At 48.4% G+C, this 21,373-nt stretch overlaps 1 protein-coding gene across 1 annotated transcript in view; it reads right to left on the minus strand.

Annotated features, from left to right (window-relative positions):
* Positions 1 to 371: 371 nt before the first annotated feature.
* The window catches only part of EDC3 (enhancer of mRNA decapping 3), a 59,803-nt gene continuing 38,801 nt past the window's right edge, over positions 372 to 21,373 (minus strand). Inside the window, exons 4-7 of the mRNA XM_021693881.2 lie at positions 19,945 to 20,280; positions 6,215 to 6,368; positions 3,562 to 3,779; positions 372 to 1,138 (exon numbers count right to left, since the gene is read on the minus strand). Coding sequence (XP_021549556.1) covers positions 804 to 1,138; positions 3,562 to 3,779; positions 6,215 to 6,368; positions 19,945 to 20,280 — 1,043 coding nt within the window. The 3' untranslated portion in view covers positions 372 to 803. The remainder of the gene's footprint in view (positions 1,139 to 3,561; positions 3,780 to 6,214; positions 6,369 to 19,944; positions 20,281 to 21,373) is intronic.

Below are 21,373 nucleotides of genomic sequence, written 5' to 3' on the forward strand. Positions count from 1 at the left end.
TGCTGGCAAGATGGGCACTGTGGTTCTATAGTAACATAGTCTCGTACTACCTATGCTGAAAACAGAAAAACAGTATAAAATCCCAATACAGTAAAACCATCCTGATGCCACCCCCTTCCCTGCCTCTCAGAGTGATGGAGTGGAAAGGAAGAAGGACCCTTGAAAAAACTCCCAGCATAAAACTTGCATCAGCTCAGGAGAAAGGGTCAAAAGTCCCCAAATCAACTTGTGGTGGGGCTCTGGGAAGGCCTCCTCAAAGCCCTCAAAATGAACGGAGTGCAAGTCTGCCCTCTGGCGGGCAGCTGCAGCACAGCCAGTTCGACATGATCGGGAGAAAGGCTGCCCGGAGCGGGGGGGGGGGGGGGGGGGGGGGGGGGGGGGGGGTGTGCAGGGGGCAGAGGACACGGAGCCATAGCAAGAACAGGCCCCCCAAACAGGACCCGCCCCACCCCGCAAGGTGCTTGCCCAGGCCCCAGTGACTGTAAACCTGAAAACTCGGTCCGTGAGCTGCCTAAGTCTGTAAACAAAACCCCACCCAGCCACGCAGGGGGCCACGTGTAGAGATGCAGAGAGCCACTCAGCCTGCCGCCCACCCAGGACACCCAGTGGGAAAGCCTTCCTCGGCTACGGGCAGGTGACAGGTCATTTTTAAATATGATCTGTTCTCTCACAGAAGTAACAAATCCAAAAGCGAAAAAATTTAACAAGGTCCATGAAGCTTCACATCCTTAAGGCGTTCGTTGTCAAGTTCAGTGTGTCCGGAGCAGCAGGGGACTGCAGGGTCCAACTCGCCCAGAGCCCCTCTAGGCAGAGTGCAATGGAATGACAAACTTGCAGCCAAAGGGTGAGTGGTAGCTGATGCCCACCTCCTGGAACACCTGCTGGGGGAGGCCGATATCACACAGGTAGATGCGGCCCGCGCGCTCCCCCAGCGGCAGAGGCAGGCCCAGAGCCAGTGACCACTTGGCGTCGATGCCCTGTTCGCCTTCGTGCACGGGTGGGTCAATGCTGAGCACCGGCGCCCGGTTCCGGTTGGCCCAGGCCACCGCTGCCTTGTACCAAGGCTGGTCCCGCAGGAAGGCATTCTCGGGGCAGTCCAGGCAGTTGATCACCAGGTCCACGGGGCTAGAGGGCAGATCTGCGGGTAGAAAGAGCACCACATGGGAATCGGTATAAGCAGAGAGCAGCCCGGGTGGGGACTAGAACCCAGATGGCCCCAAGGGGTGTTCTGACACCACTCCGAGGCCTCGCCACAGGCTGGCTTTCTCAAGGCTGGGCCAGGCCCCAGGACTTCCAAGGTTGGGCTGGGTACCAGAGACTAAGGACGTGTCAGCCCGATGGACCACCATCCTCGTGGAGCCCCCAGGCCGAAGCGCCGTGCTGCTGGCCGTGCAGGTCGTCTCTGGGCGCAGCAGATGCACATCCGACTAACACCCTGGGTACATTATGAGCTCTGAGAAGGGGGAGCCGACTGCCGAGTCAGCCCTCCCAGGGAGCCCTTCCCAGAGCCCAGCAGAAATGGGCTGACGGCCATGTGCTGAGTGGCCCAAGAACTGCAAGCAGGCCAGAGCCTTGGGTTAGCCTCCTCACCCAACCGGAGCCAGCCTGGTCTTGCTGCATCCCGCCCCGCGCCCCCACCCCATGTCATCAAAATGGGCTCTCCTTACAGCCCAATCTTAGGGATAGGGAGGGAACCGATCACTTCTCCAGGCACTTAAAAAAGTTTCTCTGCTCAAACCAAGCCTCTGGGAGGGACAGCATAAGAAGAGATGTCTCAACAACTATGTAAGTCTTGATGAGCCTAAGAGGATAATTTGAGAATAGGAGAAATCAGACCAAATTCAAGGTCAGCATCCTCAGACTTGGCTCTTGGAGTTGAAATCAGAAAGCTTTTAGGTAGCCAGAGGAAGAATTGCCTAAAACAAGGCTTCATGTTACAGATCTCAAGCGGGGGAACCCAGAGCAGACCTGCCTCCTGGCTACAGTAATGATATTTCTCAATTAGGGACTCAGGGCTTCCTTACTTAGAACAGACCACCAGGACAAGGGGGTGGGGGGATGTTGCCGGGGGCCAGTAGGCTTTCAAGAGTAAGAACGGGGTCTTACTTTCCACGTGCACACAGGAGCCTGGCCTGAGAGGAGACTGAGGTTCTGGCCCAGGGTCTGGCCCCAACTTGCCATCTGACCCCTGGCAAGGCCCTTTCTTCATATTTCTTCTCTCTTCTCCTCCCCCACTCTCACTAAAACCCACTCCAATCACTCTGTCCCCTCCACCCTACCCCACTTGAAATTGCTCTGGTTGAAATCATCAGGGGCTTCCACACAGCAAGATCCAGTGGTCGATTCTCAGCCTTCATCTGAGCCTAACCTAGAGCGGCTTGCTGGCAGAGCTGACCGCACCACATCCCTGTCTTCACTTGCCTTCCAGGTGCCAGGCTCTCCTGCTTTTCCTTCTCCCTCCCTGTCTCCTGAGCTGCTCTCTCAACTCCCTGACTTCTAAACAAAGAACTCAGACTTAACAACTTCCCTACCTCTTCCTAGAAGATAGCTTATCCAGGCTTGTTAGGGCTCATTCCCACCTACACACTCGGCACTCCAGGCTTGACCCCTTCACCTACCTGCGGACTCATCTGTGTCAGTCAACATTTCCACCTGTATATCCAACAGGCACCTTCCTCCCCAAACCTCCCCCCACAAGTCTTCCCATCTCAGGATGGCACCTCCATCGTTCTGGTCACTCAGGCCAAACACCTTGCAGTCGTTCTTAACCCTTCCCCATCACATCCCTTACATCCAATCTGCAGCCTCTAGCTCCAAAACTAACTTAGAAACTAACCCCCCTTCACCTCTTCTCCCACTACCACCAGCTGGTTGAGATCATCGGGGCTTACACACAGCCACCAGCATCTCCTTCTGGTTTCGCATGATAGCCTCTTAACACCTCTCTTTGTAGACCTCTAGTCTACTCCCAAAGAGCAGCTGGAGGATCATTTGGAATCTGAGCTGAATTCTACCTTCCTGCTACTTATTCCTCCAGTGGCCCTCCATCTCAGCTAGGGTAAAAGTGCAAACCCTTACAGTGATCCACAGGCCCTTCACCACCTGACCCTGAAATGTCTAAGTCTGCTACTCCTTACGCAACCCTCCAACCGTCTCTAGCTCCTTTCCCTACTTTGTAATACCACCATCTGGCCTAATAGAAAGGTTACTTGTCTCTTTGTCCAATGTCCTAAGTAGAATGAAGCATGAATTAAAAAAAAAAAGTCTACTGCCACATCCTCAGTGTCAGGAGTAGTGCCTGTTCCGTAAATGTTTGTAAAGTGAACAAGTGGGTCCCCAGCTCTCCATCTGAGTAGTGGGAGAGGGAGGACAGTGAAGGGATGGGAAGTAAGCAAGTCAACACCCAAAGTATTTCCTTTGTGTACAAAGACTCCTAACAGGCAGAGCACGCCTTACATCTGTGATGTTCCACCTGTCGCCACTGGGCAGCAGCATCAGACCATCAAACTACGTGAGGAGGGAGGAGGCCGAGGCCCTAGCCCAGCCCTACCAAGCGCTCACCTTTGAGGTTAGATACTTGTTGGCCTTGGGTCTTGCTGAAGAGAGATAGCTCGTTGGTGATGGACTCCAGCATCTTGACAAAGTTGGGCAGGAAGAGGATGACCTGGACATCATGGTTGGCCAGGTGCCTTCCACAGCTGATCCCCTGAGCCCCTTTCACATGGGGGCCACACAGCAGGGCCACTGTGGGCCTCTGGTGAACATTTTTGGGATTCAATCTGGAACAGAAGGTAAATTAGCATTATCAGCTGCAGACCTGCCAATCCCTACACCCTAAACCAGACGAGTACCTCTCAGCACCTGTCGCTCTCCAAGTTCTTGGCAGCCCCAGGGTCCCAGAGGGGGTGAAAAGCCACCGAACTCCAGGACTACAGGGTGGCATTCCCACGGTCCCACACCCCAGTGTCACTTCATCTGCTGGGTCCTCTCACTAGGCAGTTCACCCAGATCTCATTCCATAGAACACTGTTGCCAGAACACTGCTCTCTGACCAGAAACACGTAACTGTTCTGTGGGACCTGTGAGGTCCAAACTCTGATTAGCAAAGAGGCTTCTCCATCTCGACAGCCCTCCTGGCTCTTCTTCCCTGGCCTCACTCTCTGCTATTCTTGTAAGGCTTTCTTGCTTCTCCTCAGAGAATGTCCCCTGCCCAGAAAGCCCTTCACGTGTCAAACTCTGACCCACCTTTTCTTTGAAATCCAGCTCAAGGCTCACCTCTTCCAGGATTACTCTGGCTCAACTCCTAAGAAACTCACAGCGAGGACCAAATGGGGCCGTTCTAAATCGTCCTCCACCAGGTGCCAGGCCAAGTTCTCTTTACTGAGCTGCCAGTAAGCGAAATAAGGGCAACACTAGATACTAACGGGATCTTCCACGGGATGCTGTGTGGATCAACGCACATATAGTACTTAGAACAGGGCCTGACCCGTGACAGCTCAGGTCACAGAGGAGGCAGCAGGCTAGGGGCTTCCTGGTCTCCTACACTGGCAGCTCCCTTGGATATCCACTTCCTGATGAAGTCATTTCCAGATCCTGCCATCCAAAGCTGAGCCATAGGTAAGGAGGTTTGGAAGATTAACTCTGGAGCTGTTCCCAACTCACAGGCAGTGCGGTCTGCCTCCAGGGTGGAAGGCAGGGGGAGATGGACAGCAAGAAACGGGCTTAGGTCCCTCCTTAGCAATGACAGTCACTTACTAGTCTCCCAAAGGGAGGCAGATGACAGATGCTGTTCCAGAGAGGAAGCCCCTGTGCTCCAAATACATTTGGGGGAATTTAGCAATATACTCTGCATATATACCAAACCATTCATTTCCCGCACTATGTCTGCATGTTAAGGAAATATGATGAGCACTTCTCCCTTCAGACACACACCTGAGTTGTGGCATCTGACTCACCCATGTCTGTTCCTGAAGACTCTTCCTCTCACAGAGGCATCCCCCATCGGAGGACTCAAAGCAGACCCTGGCATCACACAGCCGACAGCAGAGGGCAGGGTCCAGACCCTGGAAACAGACCTATCTGGATGGGAGACCTGGCTCCACTACGTACCAGCAGTGCCAACGTGGCCAAGCCTTTCTGCTCTCTGAGCCTTAGCTTGCTCATCCTCAAACACCAGGCTACTATTTACCTTCAAGATGAAGTCATGAGGACCAAATTAAACACAGCTGTGAAAGCACAGTGACAAACTGCATGGTACTGGACCCACATGAAGCAGATTACTAGCTGTGGTGATCCTTCTCAAAGGAGCTGCAGGAGATGGCCCTTCTGAGAGGTCAGAGGCAGCGAGAAAAGCCAGGTCCAAGGACAACTAGCCCCAAGAAGCTGGCTAGAGGGCAATGTGATGGGGTGAGGACATTCACACCCTGCCCCCACACTGCTGTTTCTGAAATCCCGTCGGCAGCTCAGCTCCCTACCGCAAAGCTGTTGCAAAGCCCTACTTCCCAGTCCCAGAGAATGACTTCACAGATCCCAGCCACGACCACGGGCTCTGTTCTGTCTGACCTCGGCACAGGCTACTCAGACCCAGACTCCTCGCCCTGCCTGCTGGCCTCTGTTAATCCCCCCTCCTCCGCAGGACTCCGCTTGGATGCTACTGCGGCTTCCCGGACGATCCTCTGTTTCCTCTACCACCACAATGTACTTTCTGGAGACCTCACTAGCCTTCCAGAGGGCGGGTGTAGTATTTTATTCTTCTTTGTGTCCCTCATCCTAGCACAAGGATTGGCACATGATATCAGTAAATGACCACAAATAAAATTAAGCACTGCTTTTGACATATGGGCCCAGAGGGCAGGTAGGAAGGCACCAAACTCCAGCTCTCCCACTGGGTGGTTCTAGAAGTTCTCAGGTATGGAACTCGGGGTTGATCTCTGAGTGAAGGACAAGTGCCAAAGGCTGAGTCTCTGAAGGCTCTTAGAAGGCAGGCCTCTGGTAGCCAGCAGGAGTATCAAAGCCAGCTGTTATCAGGAAAGAAAGGGTCAAAGGGCAGGTTGCTGACAGAAGAATGAGGACTTCCGGGAGGTGGGTAAGAGGGGCAAACAAAACCCTCAGAGCACCCAGGAAAGGGACTTCACAGAGGGACGCACACCGACAAACTCCTCCAGCAGAGCAGCACCTCCCCACGCGTAGCCCCCGCCAGTCCGGAGGAGTTTACCTGTTGGGTCCTCCGAGCAGCGTCAGGGCCATCTGGCTGGCGCACACTCCTGTCATCTCCAGTCTCCGCTCCAGAGTCAACCCGTGCTTCTCAGCCACAGACAACAGCTTTTTATGCAGTTCATAGGAAACACTTGGGACAACCAGGCCAGAGTCTGCAGTTCAAAAGGAGGTGAAGAGAGAAAGGGAAAGTGATTACAGGAAACCAGATCCACAAATGTTTGTACTTGAGCCAGGATTCTGTGAAAGCCAAGACTCTGAGACCGGCCCTCCCCTGGCCTGTTGGCCTAATGTGGGGCGGAGGTGCACCATGGAGCCCCCCAGAGTAGCGGGTGGGGAAGTAACAACTTGTGCCCGGTCCCAAAGAGCAGGGACAAGCTTAAGCTGTCTTAGCACTTGATTCTTTAAGATTTTATTTGAGAGAGAGAGCACGTGCATGCAGGCACCCACGAGCAGGAGCAGGGGGAGGAGCAGAGGGAGAGGGATGAGCAGACTCCCCACGGAGCAGGGAGCCGACACAGGTCTCCATCCCAGGCCCCTGGGATCACGACCTGAGCCGATAACCGACTGAGCCACCCAGGCGCCCCCCTCTAACAGTTCAGCTTCAGACCACAGAAGCCAAAGCTACCCGGATCTCTCAGATTATTACAGGGAAGGGCTGGCACAGCCTGCGAACAGCAGCCTGTGCGCCACGTCAGAAGAGAACAGTCTTTTCCCTGAGTGGGGGGAATGGCACCCCTGGCAGTGGGACTGTCCTCGCGAGCAGACTCCTCCTTCCCCACAAGTGGAACAGATGCCAAGCCTCTAGACTCTCTGCCCCCGCTGTGCTGTCCCAGGTCTCAGCTGGATGACTTGCTCATCCCATCTGCTCCCCACTTCCTCTTCCTCCTCCTTCTACTTAGCCCTTCCTCTTGCTTAAGAAATTTAATGAGCAACTTGTTTTTTCAAATAATTTGTCATTTTCTCCCCACATTTGGGGCGAATGTAACCTAATACTCAAACCTCAGGGCAAGAGTACATGGAAAGCAACCTACTCAGAAGAATCTTGAACAGTTGCCATAAAGAAAGGAACTCTATTAAGGTTAGGGAGAATCACTGAAAGTAGAGCATGGAAAATACTTGGTTTATAAGGCCAAAGTCTGCAGCAGCTGAGACACTTGAAAGAGTCTTACCTGCATTAGCACCAACAGGTGCCATTTCAGGGCCCAGAAAACCAGGACAGGAAAGAAACGCCAAAGTAAAAAACTGTGATCTGTAATGAGCAGCTCGTCTTGGCAACCAATGCCATCTTACAAATACTACAAGCCACTGGCCTGGCCCCAAGGGAGCAGACCTTTGCCAAAGATCCCCATTTGGCCTCACTGGCTGACAGACCAACACATACAGATTCCAATTAGCAAGTCATCGTGGGACTGCATGTAACTAGTTTTGTCTGGCTGGATCAGACGCCTTTTCAGATCCTGTGTCTTCATCTATACTGGACTGTAAACTCCTCCAAGCAGGGAAATAAACCCTTTACTTCTTTGGCCCCCATCTCTTCAACTTGCTTCAGCTACATTTATCAACAGAGGTGAGTTCTCATCAAGTACTCAAACATACAAATGATGCAAACCTAGTGCTATTTCTGGTCTGGCCTAACTCTATGGTAGAAGTTTTCAGGAAGTTCATCATCTATCCTATTGGTTGCAAAGCCCTGTCTAGAAAAACTTGTCTTCCTCCCTGATCATTTCAGAAATAATTTCTTGAAGTTCTATCAGATATCCAGCCCTGCCTCCACAGACTCTTAAAATCACACAGAACAAGGCTATGGCGGTACATTTGAACAACAGGAATCCAAGCACCAAGACTGAACCCAAAGCACTAAGGTATATACATACCCTCTCAAAGGAAGGCGAAATAATAACTTAATGTAGTAATGACAATAAGAAAGATGTCTACACATCAAAATTAACGCTATCCTGTTGGTTAACTGAAGCCTTCTACCTGCCTGAGTCCTATCCCGGCCTTGGCACAAACACTGCCATTAGGAACATGGGTGGTCTCTTCTCTCTTTCTGAAATGTCAGTCCTAAGTGCCAGTTCTGGAGGCTGCAGCCTGACCTTGCATGTCAACAGCTGATTAAAACAGCCACTTTTATGGCCTGCTCCAGGCACGCACATATTATCGGAACTAATTAGGAATCATTGATAGCAGTGTGAAAAGCCAAAGGAATTCTCAGGAGTCCTAAGCCACTAACAACCTTAAACCTGTCAGACAAGTCATGTCTACCTCAAACACCCTCTTTACCTGCAAAGTCACGCAAGAGAGAGCTTCCCCTTGACCCTGTGCATTTCTTCACCCATTTATTTGCTTTCTGTTGACTCTGAAACGGACCAAGGTAGGGAGTCCTGAGCATGTCACCCTACAAATCAAGCATTCTTTGTGGGTCTACGTCTTGTGGTGTAGGTACAGGGCACCTCCCTCTCCCATTCCAAGGGCTCTCTGGAGGCAGGCTGAGCATTTTCTCCTCACAGTCCTGAAAGGTACAAAACTCACAGTACAGGGAGAGGAGAGCAGAGCCCACACCCCGGCTGGCTGGCTGCTCCAGCGGGGAGCTCACTGATGGTGGGGAGCACTGCTGATGAACTGGCACACTTTGTAGCCTAGGGCAAGACAAGGCCGGGATCCCTTCTCCTCAGTCTGCCAGTTACAGGGCCTAGGACTCCGCAGTACCCTACTCAGTTTCTCTGAGAGGAATGTGCAAGCACCACAAAATGTTCCTTTTCAACATTTACACATCAAGTCCCACCACCAGTCAGACTGGCTTATCAGAAACAGGCAGAGGGAATAAAATAAACTCCAAAGGAAGGGAACCAAGAACATAGCGTGTAAATGGCAAACAATAACATTGCCAAAGCCTGAACATGAGCCAAGCCTAATTATGTTTGGGCTGGCAGGTGGATCTTTATTGTTCTGGAACCAAGGCAGTAAAATCAGTTGGTAGGGTTTCTCTCACTATGTATTTTACAGCTGTCGGTGAAACAAGAAAGGGAGATATAATTACAGCCAGTTCGTGACAAGCAGAGCACATCTTAGGATCTGATTAACCTTAGGGTATCCAGGAAAACAGCTTAAGCACACTCTGTACAGGCTGGGAGACAAGACTCCTCCCCAGACAGCTCACTCCACAGCATGAGGCCAGGGCCCTGCAACCTCACAGGCCAGCCACCACAGTGCCTGCTGCGGCCTCCCCTTCGTCAGGTCTTTCTCACTTCCACAGGCTCCTTCCAGTACATACGACTTAAGGTCTCAGCCTCGTTCTCACACCCCCAAGCACCATGTCCAAACCTTCTCCAGCAGCTTCTGCATGTACATCCCTCCCTGTCCTTCAAACCTCCCAGCCTTCTGGTTGTGTGACAAGACTCCCACAACAAAGTGTCAGCTCAGATCTAAACTCAGTCCTCACACTGACACGGCCCTTTAGTGAGAAAGGCTGTGTGCACCCCATGTGTTACCAATGAGGAGCACAGCTCACTGAAGGCTCAATGCCTCAATGAGGGCATGTGATTTCCCCAGGGCTATGAATTCTGATTCCATTCTGTGGGGATCACACAACTGGGGGGGGGGGATATCACACTGGTTTGGTTTGGTTTTTTAAGTTCTTACTTTAATCACCCAGTGCTCATCACAGCAAGTGTACTCCTTAATCCCCATCACCTATTTCACCCATATCCCCACCCCACCCCCGGCCCACCTCCCCTCTGGTAGCCATCAGTGTGTTCTCTATAGTTAAACACACAGGTTCTTCTCAGGAGTATAAACCAGTAAATTCATACCCTCAGACCCACACTGTACAAGAGAGCCCCTGTAGATTTACATGAAAGCTACACAAAATGAAATTTGGTGTCAACTGTATCTCTGAAAGAAGGATTTGTTACAAGAAGCCTAAATACTCAATACTCTTTATTAGGGCCCACAAGGCCTCCATGATCTGGCCCCTGTTTATTTCACCCCCTTTACCTTGGACCCCAACTCCCACCATGCTTCAAGGCACCTTGGCTGCCTTCTGGTTCCTAAACATATTCCAAGTCCCTTCTGGCCTCAGGAAGCATGTCCCCTCTCCTGGGACTCTCTTCTCTCTTCCAATATTCTACCCACACTCATAGCTGGTCCCTCATTTTTCTTAAAGAAGTCGCTCATTCGGGGTGCCTGGGTGGCTCAGATGGTTAAGCGTCTGCCTTCAGCTCAGGTCATGATCCCAGGGTCCTGGGATCGAGCCCCACATCGGGCTTCTGGCTCAGCGAGGAGCCTGCTTCTCCCTCTGCCTCTGCCTCTCTCCCTGCTCATGCTTTCTCGCTCTCTGTATCTCTGTGTCTCAAATGAATAAATAAAATCTTTAAAAAAAAAAAGAAGTCCCTCATTCTTCTTCTCCCCCTCTTCTTAAATATCCCTCAGTCTCAGCAGGCTGCTTATTTTCTTCACTGTACTGAACACAACTTGTAAATAACTGTTTTTTCGTTTTGGACCATCCACTTTGCCAGACTGCAAGCTCCATGAAGGCAGTGACCGAGTCTGTCTTGCTCACTGCGCTAGCCTGTTCTTCACGGTGCCCTCACTGTCAGCACAGGGCCTGGTCGGGTCTACATAAATGTGTGTGGAATTAATGAAAGAATGGGAAGGAAACCTGTACAACTGCCTCAGCGAGTTCCATTCTGCAGCTGGGTAAGAGCCCCGCTGTAACCAAAGGTAAGTGTGGGTGAGATGTTTCAGATTCTTTCCCCTCCCCCATTTACAACTAGACAAACCCTCTGTCCACCCTGGACCTCATTCCTTCAGGTTAAAGCTCCACTGAAACAAGCTTTGGACTCAAGAGGTAAAGGACCTCCTGACAAGATGGCTTATTAATTATGAAGGGGAGAAGTATCCTTACAAAGAAGAAACCCGGTGGACGATACCTCACCCAAGTGATTAACTCAGCCCCAATGGTAAGACAAACTGACACTGTATATTCTTACGATGTGATACCCTGAAAAGGACAGAGCCCCACCAAAATCGTGGGGAAAATGTTTAACATGAATCACATGGAACATAAATCACATGAATCAAAAGGAACAATCACTGGGTGGCTCAGCTGGTTAAGTGTCTGCCTTTGGCTAGGGCCATGATCCCAGAGTCCTGGGATCAAGTCCCGCATCGGGTTCCCTGCTCAGCAGGGAGTCTGCTTCTTCCTCTCCCTCTCCATCTGTGTGCTCTCTCTCTCTCAAATAAATAAATCAAAAAAAAAAAAAAAAAAAGAACAATCAGTAAATAAAACTAAGGGATATTCTGCAAATCAACTGGCCTAGACTCTTCATAAATGTCAATATCACAAGAGATGACAAAAGTTGTGGGAACTCTCCTGGTTAAAGGAAACAAAAGAGATACAACTGTATCTCGACTACATCTCATATGATGTAATGCACAACTGCTGACTAACAATACAGCTATAAAGGACACGATTGGGACAACTGGAGAGCTGTGGATAAGGAATGTATATTAGATAATATTTTGTGTTAACTCTGTTTCCTGAGAGCAATCTTACAGTGTGGTTGTAAGAGCAACATCCTACTGAATGTACAGGGAGGTATGTAGGGGTAATGTAACGAAATGTAATGAGAGCAACTAAATCTCAAGTGGTTCAGGTATACGCTTGTGTTAATATAAAGTAAATGTAGCAAATTTTTTTTTTTTAAGATTTTATTTATTTATATGACAGAGAGAGACAGCGAGAACAGGAACATAAGCAGGGGGAGTGGGAGAGGGAGAAGCAGACCTCCCGCTGAGCAGGGAGCCCGATGTGGGACTCGATCCCAGGACCCTGGGATCATGACCTGAGCCGAAGGCAGACGCTTAATGACTGAGCCACCCAGGCGCCCAAATGTGGCAAATATTAATAGGTGAATCTAAATGAAGAATGCATGATGTTCATTATACTATTCTAGCAACTTAAAGTGTAAAATTGTTCAACATAAAAAAGTTTTTTGGCGGGGGGGAACCTGGGTGGCTCAGTCGGTTAAGCTTCTGCCTTTGGCTCAAGTCATGATTTGGGTCTTGATCTCAGGGTCCTGGGATAGAGCCCAGTGTTGGGCTCCCAACTCAGCAAGGAGTCTGCTTCTCTCTCTCCTTCTGCCCCTCCCCACCGCTTGTACTCTCTCCCTCTCTCTCTCAAATAAATAAATAAAAATTTTAAGGGAAAAAGAGAAGGCTAAAGTATTTTAAAATAAATAAGTAAATAAGTTGTGGGGAGAAAAGAGAGAGTTAAGTGCCTTCAAAGATGACCAGCTAACACATCAAGCCAGTGGTAGGGTGGGGAGTGGCAGGAGACAAGAGAGTAAAGTAAAAAAATACAAAAACAAACCCTGTTTCCCAGAGTCTTACAACCTAGCTGAAAACAGAAAATATATATGTGCAAATACCAGAAAATACACTAAACTGTTATCCTGAGACACGTGTAAAGTATAGATTTCAAACCAGGAGCTGCAGGACACCTGGGTGGCTCAGTCGGTGAAGTGTCTGCCTTCGGCTCAGGTCATGATCCCAGGTCCTGGGATGGAGTCCCCCATCGGGCTCCTTGCTTGGCGGGGAGCCTGCTTCTCCCTCTCCCTCTCCCTCTGCTTCTGCCACTGCCCCTGCTTGTGCTCGCTCTCTGACAAATAAATAAAAATTAAAAAATCTCAACCAGGAGCTGCAGGCGATAGGTTCAAATTCTCAACCATGCCTGGAAAGGCAGGCAGGACTGTAGTCAGGACAGGAGGGAGAGAGAGCACTCCAGGTGGAGCGGGGAGGAACCATGAACAAAGTTCCCCAAGCTGGAATCTGGATGACCTGTGCAGATGCAAATTCCCTGCCGGAGCCCCAAGGCTGATGTGAAGTCTGGCTTAGACTAGTAGGCAGGCCCAGACTTCAGAAGGCTCTAAGGCCAAGGCCTATGACAAGTATCCACCTGATTCTCCAGGCCCAGAAACTCTGAAGGACACCACATTAAAGGGCTGACTACTCCTTCAACTCCTGGCACCGGGCGATCTGATTACAACCTGAGGTTCCTAAAATCAACCAAGTCACTGTCAAGAAAGTCTGCCTGCAGAGACACTAGGTTCATTTCAGAAACTAGGTTCCTTAACTCTGTTCCATGAAAAGTTACGGTGGCACCTGCTGCAGCACAGATGTGTCAGTGCAGGCGTTCTGATCCAGAACATCTCCTAGAATTTACCTCCTGATGTGTCCCTGGGGCTCTGAGGAGCACATTTGCTGAAGGAGGTCTCACTACCTTTAGGATAAAATTCTTCAATGGCCACTTCTAAACTCAAAGATTTATTTCTTCCTGAATTCCTGCTGAACACACATACAAACCCAAAGCAGATTTCCTGATTATCTGTTCTTCAAGAGATAAGCAAACTGCTGGTCTTAAAAGCATCAGAATATTTCTTAAGGGACTCTTGGTGACAAGAAGCAAAAGAAGGCAGCCAGAGCTCAGAGGCAGAAATGGAACACTAGGTGTGGAAGACAACTGCCAGCCTCAAATGTGAATGTCAAGCTTGTCCTGAGAGCAAGACACATCCTCACTTAAGTTCAAAGATTTAGGGGCGCCTGGGTGGCTCAGCCGTTAAGCGTCTGCCTTCGGCTCAGGTCATGATCCCAGGGTCCTGGGATCGAGTCCCACATCGGGCTCCCTGCTCCGCGGAAAGCCTGCTTCTCCCTCTCCCACTCCCCCTGCTTGTGTTCCCTCTCTCACTGTGTCTCTCTCTGTCAAATAAATTTAAAAAAAAAAAAAAAAAGTTCAAAGATTTAGCTAGCCAAGGTGGGAAGAGTAAAGAGATAAGCCATAAAGCAGCAGGAACAACCCGACTGTGGCTTCACCAGCAGCTCCCCTTCAGAGCAGGAACCAGAACTGCTTTTACCAAAAGAAATGGGCATGTTTAAGAGAGTGCCTCACTCAAACTTGGACTTGATCCTTTTTCAAGACAGTAAACAGTAACTCTACTTCAGGGGTGCCTGGGTGGCTCAGTCATTAAGCGTCTGCCTTCGGCTCAGGTCATGGTCCCAGGGTCCTGGGATCAAGCCCCGCATCAGGCTCCCTGCTCCGCAAGAAGCCTGCTTCTCCCTCTCCCACCCGCCCTGCTTATGTTCACTCTCTCGCTGTATCTCTCTCTGTCAAATAAATTTAAAAAAACTTAAAAAACAAAACAAAAACCTCTATTTCATGTCATCCTCCTCATATACTTGCTGCTCCCCAAATCTCAGCAGACAGATAGTATGGAGGCAAAGGAACACCCTTCAAGCAAAGCAAATGGGACAACCACAGAGATTCACTGTCTGCACCAACAGCACCCACTGCCTCCTATCTGGGCTTCTAAACACTTGAGGACAGAAGGAGGCTACAGAGTGGAAAACAAATGGTGGAAGTTAAATAGGAATTCTACCCAATAGGAAGGGTTCTTGAATTAATATACCCAAGAAAAATTTATTAGCACTCAGAAAATGAAGAATTCGAGACACTTTAAAGTCATTCCTGATTTCAAAGTCTTACTGGATCACTTAACGCCAACAAAACGGGGATAATAACAAAATGGGGAGAACACTGAAATCTCACAGATGCACCATGAAAATTGTGACCTACGTGAAGTGCTTAGAATGGTTCCCCGTGACACTGTAAATATCCAATGAACTTTCAATACTATGACACTGATCATAATTATGTTGCTTCTCCTCAACCAGACTCCCACCATCCCCTTGCTGCCACCTCCAAACCTTGTATACACATCTATAATTTAATTACAGAGTAATACAAATTACTCTTTAACATTTGGTTACTCTGTAAGGCCCCTGGGGTGACAATGACTTACCCAGAGGATCTAGAATGGTGCCTCACACATAGTATAAATTTTATAAATGTAGATGCTTTGAAATAACCTTACTGAGGCAGCCTTTGCAATTCATATTTGAAGTCAAAAACTGACTAACAATCATAAACTGGGCATTGTACTAGCTGCTATTCCACATGATCTCATTTAATTGACAATTTTATTGCACTTTACAGATAAGGAAACAGGCTCAGTAGCCCCCATTTGGCTACATAACTCCATTCTCTGACTCTACAGAAGCCTCCTCATTGAAGCTTTTAATAACTCCCTGACCTCTCTCTCAGTGTGGTAACTCTACTATTTGCTTTCTCCGAGCTCAGCCACAAAGCACTGCAGGAGGGAAATCACAAAACCATGCAGACTTGGCCCGCTACAGACAGGCAATCTAACGACAACTAGACTCTCAGTGCCATTCTTCCTGCCCCACAGGTTCAATGCCTTTGAATCCTCCACTCTCTTTTTCCACCTGCTTTCAACCATCAAATTTCCCTTCATCACTTCTCTCACACCTTTGTCTTCCTTTCCTTTAAGGAGTCCAAACCTCTGATACATTAGTTATGTATGAACCTAGTCTTCCTACTCTGGTCTCTCTCCTCTCATTCCACCCTGAAATCTATCATGAGACAGGTCTTCCTGAAGACTCTGAATCTTCCTGGGGCACCTGGGTGGCTTAGTCAGTTAAGCATCTGCCTTCGGCTCAGGTCATGGTCCCAGGGTCCTGGGATCGAGCCCCGCATCGGGCTCCCTGCTCTGCAAGGAGCCTGCTTCTCCCTCTCCCTCAGCCTGCCACTCCCCGTTTGTTTTTTCTCTCTGTCAAAAGGATAGATAGAATTAAAAAAAAAAAAAAAAAAGACTCTGTGTCTTCTTAAAAGAGATTGGGATCATGTCATTTTCAGAATCCTTCAGCTGTTCCCTATGGCATAGGACAAGGATAGCATACGCACACAAGGCTCTGTGCTCTTGTGGTCCAAAGCTTATTTAATTCCTGCTACTCCCCCACACAAACACTCTCTCTCCTGGCCAAACCTGCTGATGGCCTATCTCCCACACGGCCCTTTACTCACACTATTCACCAGCACCTACCAGCCTACCCACACATCTCTTTCTCTCTGCCTGGTGAAATTCTGCCCATGCTTCAAGGCTTCCTCCCTTTGTGAAGCTGTTCCTGATCAGCCCAGCCTTCAGGACCTCTCCTGCCTCTCAACATCCAGTGTAATTAACATCCACACCACTGGACTCCAGGCATATATGGTATCCTTCCATTCCTAATACCTTTTTTTTAGGTTTATTAAAAAAAAAAAAAAAGATTTATTTGAGAGAGAGTGCATGTGTGCACATGTGCATATGGGGGGGAGTCTCAAGCAGACTCCCCTCTGAGCACAGAGCCCCATGAAGGGCTCAATCCCAGGACCCTGAGATCAGAGCTGAAATCAAGAGTCGGACACAACCGAATGAGCCACCCAGGCGCCCCTTCCTAATACAGCTTAATAAGGAATACAAGATCTTAGAGTGACTTACACAAAATAAGCAACAGTATTTAGACTAACCTATTTCTTTTAAAATAATATGAATGTTGAGCAAAGATTCTTCTTTGAAGCCTTACCTCTCTCCTAACCAGTGTTCTTTGAGAACCTCTTACCACTGAGCACAGTGCTCACACGCATCTCACATTTTACAGCCAAACTTAATAAACAAGTATGTGACCACTGGATAGCATTATTTAGCAGGCTAAGTCCAAGCTGGAGGAATGTCTGATAATCTCTCATTGTTGGAGACAGCAGCACTGTCAAAGGACTCAAAAAGGCTTTCCAGAGAGAAAAGATTTGGGTTAAACAAAGAGCTAAATTTAGTTGCTTCCTGAATGTGTTTTCCCAATCAACAGACCTTTTATAACACTGCCCCCATAACACACACACACACACACACTCCTATTGCCAAGAGGAGTGTGAGCAATTACAGCATAATGGCTTGGAAACTGTTGACACCACTCAGCACGCAGTCAATGTGCTGGATACCAGCAGCAAGCTGTCAAAATCCTCAGATCCAAGCCATCACACCACATGGGTAGGAAACATGTTGTTCTTTTGCTACCCTGGAGATTAGCAGAAAATAAAGTATTTGGGGTTCTAGGACATGAATGCCAAAAGGCTAGTTGGGGAGCTATCCAAGCCACCCTCCACAACCGCTGATCTAAGCCAGCCCGTTTCTGAGGACACTGAAAGACAAATGACTGTAGTCTGTTGTGCCGTTACACTGCCCTTTTCCTCTGAAACGATGTCCTTCCTCCCCTTTAACTTAGCCACCTTCCGAAGATGAAAGGAAATGTGACAGATAAGGTTTGTGAGAGTCTTTATCTCTCTGGGCCTCAATGTCCTCATGTGTAAAACAAGAAAATCATACTAAGCGATCAAGTAACCTAACACTAACATTTGATGGTCTTAGGTTGTTTCCCCACATATTCTAGATAGTTTGCCTTACTCTGACTGTAACATCTGCATAGAAGATCCAAGTGGAAAAGTGTCCCCAGCCAGGCACTATCTGAGTAAGAATAGAAACCGACTTTGAGGCTTGGGTCTTGTTGCTGGAGCAGAGATAAAAACCACCTGTAGGAGAAGCTGCTCAGCAAGGCAATGGCTTGCTTGCTCTATTTCCAGCATAGACCCTGCTTGGCAAAAGGGCTTCATTTGCACTGCTATCACTACTGAGGACAAAGAGGAAAACCAGACGGCATGAAACTGCAGGGCCTCTCACCTCTCGCTGTCATGACTCAATGAAGTGCAAATGGTCACCAGCACACCACATGCCGCCATACCTGAGCGCTTGGCTGATGACCAGCTCATGTGGTTTGTTGTTCACTTGTTAATGGTAATTCTGGAAAAATAGTTTCATGCAAGAGAAGGAAACTTTTTACGTCTGTCATTAAATTAAATAAGGTGTGAAAATCAAATTGGGGAGGTGGAACGTGTAATAGGAAAAAATTCCCACCCTCCCCTTTGTCTACTTTAGCAATGTTTTCTCAGGCTATTTTAGATCTGAGAATCTTTCCTGAGGCTACTGTTCTCTCCCTTTTAGCCACTTCACTCCAAGGCAGGCTCTATCTCCCCAAGCTCAGGAAATTCAGGGAAACGACCTGCTGCATGACCGACCCAACGACTGACCACTGGACCACCTCAGCTCAGAGAGCTACCAGCAGAGGCGGCTTATTTTGCAAATGAGGGCAGTAAAAGAGGGGAGCAGTAGGGGCAGATGAATAGCAGGAACTGAGTATGCTACCAGACCTGCTGGATGATGGCTGCCTCTGAAAAGCTTAACACCTGGCAACTGAATCAGAAGCCTGATTCTGAGCTGGGCTGTTTGCCTACAGACAAGTGGTAAAAATCAAAGGAGTTCAGGAAGTCACATGTCAGTGCCACTTAGGGAAACTACCTTAGTAAAGAGGTATGCCCACCAGAGTCCACCTGCAAACAATGGAAAAATAATTTGGTACCCTCTTAGCCTGACAGCCTTTTTTCCCACATGAAAAACACGTGCAAACCTCTATACTCAGCAAACCAAATACAACACAGCTTTACTGCTGTCTACAAAAAAACCATGCCATATCTGACTTTCCTCCAAATGTAATTAAGCCATCTCCATAATATGTCCTATAACCGCTACTACTATTCTAAATTTATATTCCCTATATTCAAACCCTCAAACCAAAATGAATATTGTACTTAGTTCCTTCTCTACTTAATTAAAATGATTATGATTCCTCCTTCAGCTCTTCAAGATCATTCAATAAGAATGGTTTTCCAACTGTATTTGAAGAAGCCCAGATAATAATGTGGTTTAGTGGGAAGCGACAGGGACAGGGGTGAGGTAGATCACCTCTCCTATAGCTGGTTTTATCTGCCTCTAATGGGGGGGGGTGTGTGTGTGTTTTAAGATTTTATTTATTTGAGAGAGAACAGAGTGAGAGAGCACGAGACAGGGGAGGGTCAGAGGGAAAAGCAGACTCCCCAATGAGCGGGGAGCCTGAGGCGGGGCTCAATCCCATTTAAGAGAGAACAGAGTGAGAGAGAGCGAGCACGAGACAGGGGAGGGTCAGAGGGAGAAGCAGACTCCCCAGTGAGTGGGGAGCCTGAGGCGGGGCTCAATCCCAGGACCCTGGGATCCTGATCTGAGCCGAAGGCAGACGCTTAGCCGACTGAGCTACCCAGATGCCCCTCTAATGCCACGTTTGAAGAAAAGTTCCTAATGTTAAAACCACTGAGGCAATAGACTAAACTATCCTATACAATGACCGACCTAACTGCCAAGGCACTACTCTGTTACGTGAGAAATAGGACTAGCCAAACCCTCCCTGACCAGGGATAGTAGGAGATGAGGATAGTATAGTAAACAAATGTAATTTATTGAAACCCCAATTTTAGCCAGTGGTTTCAACCGTCCATCTCTGTTTTTTACCCCAACAACTAGTAAAACAGAATTGAACTTCTGGTGAGATGTACAGGTAGTAATAGGCAAGCCAAAGTGAAAAGCCAAAGATCTGATTATGTGAATCTAGACAGCTGGCTCCTATGCCTTTAGTTGTTAATCATGACACACTAAACAAAGAGCAGACCAGAACCTGTCAGATGTGGATATAAATGGACATGAAATCAGCCCCCTAACCCACACTGTCACATCCCCCGTGGTAGGTAGGATGCCATATTAACCACAATTCCCAAGAGACAATAATAATAGCTAACCACAAAGCCACTTTAGTTAATTCCTACTACAAGACTCTGATTCAGAATTTAGGTCATTCTCTTTTAAACGTAACAGAAAGGGGAGAGCAGCCAATGGTATGTAGGCCTGTGCAACTCACCCGTGCAGAACTCCTTGCTCACATTGTGGGGCACTGTGATCCGCCGATAGACAATGGGCTCTGACTCCAGGATGTTCTCATCGTGGCGGTACCGAGTTGGCCTTTCATTTGGGATGCCCCGGGAACGGGTACCGCTTCTCCTCTCATAGGTATCAATCTCCTCAAACACAGCTGCCTTGTCAAAAAGGGCCAGGTTCCCTTCAAAATCAAAATCTGTGTCTGGGATCTCTTCGATATCATCCCCGAAGCACTCGTCATCTTTATTCTTCATTTGGCCATTCTTTAAGCCACTTTTCTTTGGAGTTGCCTGATTTGGGTGTCTGCTACTAGATGACCCTAGAGAAAAAACAGGGACTAAGGTCAGTGTGCCCACAGAAAGCACTCAGTGGAAATGGAAAATACATCAGTCTTTTACGGAGAGTGTTACAGGAATCAAAGTGAAGATAGTAAAGGTAAGCTATTTCTAGATCATATTAAGTAGCAAAAACTACCACAAATCTCACAGAATAATAGATTTCATATATTACCCAAGTAACAGTGAATATAAAGTAAGTACGACTCCTGGAAATCTTAACCAGTTCTATCCTTCATAAGGAAATTAGTTGGAGCACCTGGGTGGCTCAGTCGTTAAGCGTCTGCCTTCGGCTCAGGTCATGATCCCAGGGTCCTGGGATGGAGCCCCGCATCGGGCTCCCTGCTCCGCGGGAAGCCTGCTTCTCCCTCTCCCATTCCCCCCAGCTTGTGTTCCCTCTCTCACTGTCTCTCTCTGTCAAATAAATATTTTTTTTAAAAAAGGGAAATTAGTAATGACAGAGGCTTTTTTGACAACTGAATATCAAAAAAGTAGAAGGGGAAGAGTACAGCAGTCTCTTCCCACAGGTCTGAGTGGTTTGTCTAGCAGCAGTTAACAGAGAAATAACCCCCCCCCCCCCCCCCCCGCCAAGTAAAATAAGGCCAACTCCTTGTAACCTGAAGCTCACAGGAACAGAATATTCAACTGGCTCCTAATTCCATGCTTACAAAGCAAGCAACCTTCTGATTTTTAATTTGATCTCAGCCTAGACCCCAGCAGGAGAAAATCTCTGCTTTAGAGAGATTCCAGATCTTGAGCCAGGCATACATCTATCACTGTAAGTTGGTATTTTGATTTATAAACCTGTTTTAAATCTCTTAATTAATGTGATCTCTTTTCTCAACTTAACACTTGTCGGTAAGCAATTTCTGAACCATCAAATATGACAAGGACCATATTGACCTGATTCTACAGTGACCATACCAAGATGCCCAGCAACACCAACAGTAGGCTCCCTCTATCTGGCCACTACACATCAGTTAACTACTCTTCTGGCAGCCAAGACAGAACATCCCACAGAATTCTCCCAACCATCCATTCCCAGATAATCCTGAATTGAGTTTATACTCTGACCCA

The sequence above is a fragment of the Neomonachus schauinslandi genome, chromosome 9, assembly GCF_002201575.2.
Source record: "Neomonachus schauinslandi chromosome 9, ASM220157v2, whole genome shotgun sequence".
Lineage (NCBI taxonomy): Eukaryota > Metazoa > Chordata > Mammalia > Carnivora > Phocidae > Neomonachus > Neomonachus schauinslandi.